The sequence below is a fragment of the Cyclopterus lumpus genome, chromosome 1, assembly GCF_009769545.1.
Source record: "Cyclopterus lumpus isolate fCycLum1 chromosome 1, fCycLum1.pri, whole genome shotgun sequence".
Taxonomy (NCBI): domain Eukaryota; kingdom Metazoa; phylum Chordata; class Actinopteri; order Perciformes; family Cyclopteridae; genus Cyclopterus; species Cyclopterus lumpus.
The window spans coordinates 22,904,713-22,910,003 of record NC_046966.1 but is presented as its reverse complement, the minus strand read 5'-3'; the positions used below and the strand labels follow the sequence as shown (position 1 = coordinate 22,910,003).

The window sequence follows — 5,291 nt, the reverse complement described above, 5'->3', positions numbered from 1 at the left end:
TATATATATATATATATATATATATATATATATATATATATATATATATATATATATATACACACACACACACACCACTACAAAGTGGCGGCCCACTTCTAGACATCACAAGATGTTTCCTGCAGATCTTCCGTCCCCCATCAGCAGACCAGGATGGTGATATTGGACGATAAGCGTCACGCTAAAAGCTCTTTATCGTTGAGAACATCGTGGAGCACTTTTTTTGGGGGGGGGAGTGAACAAAAAAAGAAGAAAGAAAGAAAACAACCCCTGAACTCCCAAGATGCATTTCGGTAACAAGTGGCCAACGCTAAAGATCACACGTTAAATCTGTTCACTTCCTGATTGTGCCCGACTTCATCTCCATGGCAACACAAACATTTAGTAGTTAAGAAACAGTTTTATAAAACATATAATCCAACGCTTTAAACGGGAGGAAATGACTCCACCTGAGCCGAAGGGAGATGCAGGTAACATAACGAATCTTTACAAGCAGGAGAGGGGGGGGGGGGGTCAAAGGTCAAAGCCTCAGCGCTCTCCGTTGACATGAAAGAGGTGTCTGTGAGTTTCGTGGCGATGCCGCGGGTCGCAAGAGGGGCCGAAATAAGAGCCGGAGAGGAAAGCCGTGCTGCTCGGCTGCCTCTGTAAAGCCTGCAGGGATTAGGTACCGGCGTCTCTTGTCGGGGGGGGGGGGGGGGGGGGGGGGGGGGGGGGGGCTTTTCACCACGGAGACTTCCTCCTACGGAAACGCATGAATGACAGCAGCATACGGGCGAAGAGGCCCGGCGGCGCCCAGCGGGTCGTCTGACTTTAGGAGGAGAGGCGGACACTTCGTCACAGGAAGTCTTTTTTGTCCCCGAGCGGCAAACACGAGCCAATGGCTACCGACAGGCCCCGAAAAGGCTCTGAAAAGACCCCGAAAAGACGCCGAAAAGGCCCCGAAAAGACGCCGAAAAAGATGCCGAAAAGGCTCTGAAAAGACGCCGAAAAGGCTCTGAAAAGACGCCGAAAAGGCTCTGAAAAGACCCCGAAAAGGCTCTGAAAAGGGCTCTGAAAAGACCCCGAAAAAGATGCCGAAAAGGCTCTGAAAAGACCCCGAAAGGCTCTGAAAAGACCCCGAAAAGGCTCTGAAAAGGGCTCTGAAAAGACCCCGAAAAGATGCCGAAAAGGCTCCGAAAAGACGCCAAAAAGGCCCACGAGGACGAGGGCGACGGGCTCAGAGAGCTTCATCTCAAACATTTAGCTTCCGTGTAGAAAGACGCTTCTCCGGTGTGAGAGTTTGCTGATTTTCTCTATTTTATATCGATATTTGAGTTTCGGACTCTAGTTTTTCCCGATGTTTTCAGGTTTCTTTGTAACGTAGTCTTCAGTTAGTCTTAATCTAATAATAATAATAATAATCTTTTCCTAAACCTAACTCTGCAGTTGTGTTGCCTAAACCTAACTAAGTATTTCATTATATTTTCCTAACTACATTGTTTCCTGTGAACGGTCACGTCTCTTTTAGACATCATAACATGGAAATGTTACATCATAAAGACCTTTTCTTCAAAAAGCCGGTAAAGTCCACACATTGAACATATTTTTTTTTGACATATCTTCCAGCAGCTAATGACCAGTTTGCACTTGTAATAATACGACCAGTGTTCGAGGACCCGCAGCAGCGATATGGAAACGTGCCAGGACGCCGCTGACATCACACATGTCCGACCCCTGAGATCATCGTTATCAGTGTGAGAACGGCGGCGGGGTGGACACACACACACACACACACACACACACACACACTGAGCTCTACCATCTGGTTTTGGGGGACAGATGTCTGTCGTCTATACGTTCCAGATGTGTAAACTCTGCGGAGGACGCTCCACTTCCTGTTGAGGACTAAAACAAAAAATACACAACAACTAAAAAGAGAAACCCTCTTCAGCAGCTGGAGCAGATTCATGTCGATTTATTTTACAATCATCTGCGACTTTTTTTTTTTTCAAACCCGACTGCAGTTGGAAAGTATGAGAAAGCTTGAGGCGCGTCAATGTATAGAGTGCTGATAATTACTGGGGAGCAACAGGATGTCACTCATTTGGGGGGTCGGGGCGGTTAGTTGGAGGCACTTGAAAGAGGGGGCGGGTGCTTTAAGGAATGTAGACTCACAGCGACCAATAACAGCTTCACGCTGAGAGGAAATGCAGCAGAGACATTTTATTCTGAAAAATACACTATTGCAAACTTAAAAAAAAAAAAGAATTATACACCAACGCCAACCTGACAATACAGTACTTCCTGTCTAGTGGGGTAAAGCCAACAGGACGCCAACCGGCCTTACAGTACTTCCTGTCTAGTGGGTTAAAACCAACAGGACGCCAACCTGGCCATACAGTACTTCCTGTCTAGTGGGTTAAAACCAACAGGACGCCAACCTGACAATACAGTACTTCCTGTCTAGTGGGGTAAAACCAACAGGACGCCAACCGGCCTTACAGTACTTCCTGTCTAGTGGGTTAAAACCAACAGGACGCCAACCTGGCCATACAGTACTTCCTGTCTAGTGGGGTAAAGCCACGTTACTATAACGAGAAACGTGGAGACGACCTTCGCAACGTCTTCCAGTGACTTCCTGTGGAGACGCCGGGGGGAAATCTGTGTGGTCTGGTTGTTTTAACAGGAGGATGCAAAACAAATGGTGCAGTGACGTAAACACAGAAGAGAACACACACACACACACACACACACACACACACACACACACACACACACACACACACACACACACACACACACACACACACACACACACACACACACACACACACACACACACACACACACACACACACACACACACACACACACACACACACACACACACACACACACACACACACACACACACACACACACACACACACACACACACACACACACACACACACACACACACACACACACGTGTCTCGACGTGGTTCAGCTGCTCGTGCAAAATTATTTAGATTCTTTATTTTCTACATCTAATTAGTTTAACTTTCCTTAAATCACCATTATTTTTTGGACATGCATCTTGTTACCATTTATTTCTTAACTTTGTCAGTTGTTTCTTAATTCTTTAGTTTTTAGAATTAAATGTACGTACTTTTGTTTTTTTCTATGCTTACAGAGCAACGTTATCTTTTAGCTCAGTGTTTGGTCTCCACCGGCTCCTGAGGGGAACTGTAGCAGCCGAACGCTCCACTTTGTTCACCAGCTTTTTTTTACGGCTTTTATTTTGAAAATGGCAGCACGAGCAGTAAAGCGCTGGTTTCCCAGACAAACAATGAGCTGCGACTCACTTTAGAGCCCCGTAAAGCCCCGAGGGGAGCTCCTGTGACACCGCATGAGCCGCCTCCAAGTCCCCACCCGGAGGACCAGAAATCCACCAGAAATCCACCAGGAATTTACAAAACAATAAACACCAAAATAAAAGTTTTGAACTAGATTTTGCCGCGGGGAAAAGGTTACTCTTTTAACATCTTTCTTTTTTTTTGTCCTTTGCATTCAATCAAAAGTACCGAGACCAACTGAAAATGAAGCTGGATCTTTCAGAGGGGCCCCCGGAGGCCCCCCTGGGTAGTTGCCCACGTTGCCCATTTGGTAAAAGAAAAAAAGAGTTTACACTTAAATCTTTTAAACTTCTTTCACAACTCAAGACAATATAAAAAACTTGATTTGAACTTAATTATTTTTCTGGATTGACAGTTCAACACATTTGAAATATGTTTCACACAAAGTGTAGATGCTCCAATCTGGATTATCTGTCACATGACCTGAGGAATGCATTCAGTGTGTGCGTGTGCGTGTGCGTGTGTGTGTGTGTGTGTGTGTGTGTGTGTGTGTGTGTGTGTGTGTGTGTGTCTCAGCTTGATGAAAGGCTTATCTGTGTTGGCTTTTAATTTACTCACATTCCAGCCTCTGTTCACATATTCAGTGACTCCAACACCTCCGTCTCTCTGAGAGAACTAAACAAACAACAAACCTCCACCAGCAGCAGCCACACACACACACACACACACACACACACACACACACACACACACACTCTCCACCTGTCCACTCACACCACCAACACTTCAACGTGTTACCACAGTCAATCCCAACAAATCAAACTTTCGAAAGAGAGATAGCGACAGAGACTCTTATTTTGAAAACAGCTTTAAAATGAGGGGATTAAAGGCAGAAAACCTTATCAGGTGTCAACAAACAAACAAACAGACTCAAAGACTGAAGTGAGGAGACAATCCCGTTATCAAACTAATCAATCGAGTGTCTGATCACTGTGGGAAAGTTTCCATTGAAGCATTTGAAACACTGAAAGAAGTGGAAGTGGAGGACACCAGTTCAAGAGTATAAAACTAAAGATGGTCTCAGTTGAGGCTCTGAAGTGGAAGTTAGAAGACGGGAAGAAAGTTTTTATTGTTGTTCAAACGTGAAAATCTGAGAGCCGCAAAGGATTTGAAAAGTACAGGAAAAACTCATCAGGTGTCAACGAATCAATAACTAAATAAAATCACTATTTCGTGAATAAAGATGAGCCAAAATGCCTTTAAAATTATGCTCATTTAAAAAGGAGAATATATATATATATATATATATATATATATATATAAAGAAGTATCGGGTGCTTATGTTTTGGTCAGTTTTACATAAAAAAAGGTTGTATTTTTGCAACATTTAATTAGATAATTTGGGTTAAAACATGTTTATAGATTCGGTTCACACAAATTTGAATTTCAGTCATTTTAAAGTTGAATTTCATTTACTTTCTGTCTTAATTAATTGTGCAACTTATTGGAAGCTTTCAGCTAAACATTTCTCAGTTATTCAACTTTTTTTTTAAATAATAATACTGGAGTTAATGATCTTTTTAAACGCCCATGAATGAACCTCACGGTGAAATCCGGTCCATTTCCCCCTGAACGGAGTCCCGACTCACGTGAACTCGGTCGACGGTGTCCCCGAAGAAGAACAGAGAACCGTTGAGAGGCAGCTCGGCGGTGGAGTCCGAGCCGGGCTGCAGCTGCCGGTCTCCGGCTTCTTCTCCGAACTCGAACAGGTCCCCGAGCTCCAGAGCCCCGGTCGGAGCGCACAGGCTCAGCAGGCAGGACCAGACCCACAACCAGCTCCGGTACCGGGTGCACATCTTCTTCTCCATCGCGGCTCCACAGACAGATAATAATAATATTAATATTAGTAATAATAATAATAATAAAAAGCCGGGGAGGAGCAACACAAACAGCCGAAACGGCGGCACACAGCGG

The 5,291-nt window shown here is 44.5% G+C and overlaps 1 protein-coding gene across 1 annotated transcript in view; it reads right to left on the bottom strand.

The window, feature by feature from the left end:
- LOC117748002 (nidogen-1-like) overlaps positions 1-5,291 on the bottom strand; it is a 27,973-nt gene extending 22,682 nt beyond the window's left edge. Inside the window, exon 1 of the mRNA XM_034557614.1 lies at positions 4,967-5,291. Within this exon, the coding sequence (XP_034413505.1) occupies positions 4,967-5,185 (219 nt within the window). The 5' untranslated portion in view covers positions 5,186-5,291. The remainder of the gene's footprint in view (positions 1-4,966) is intronic.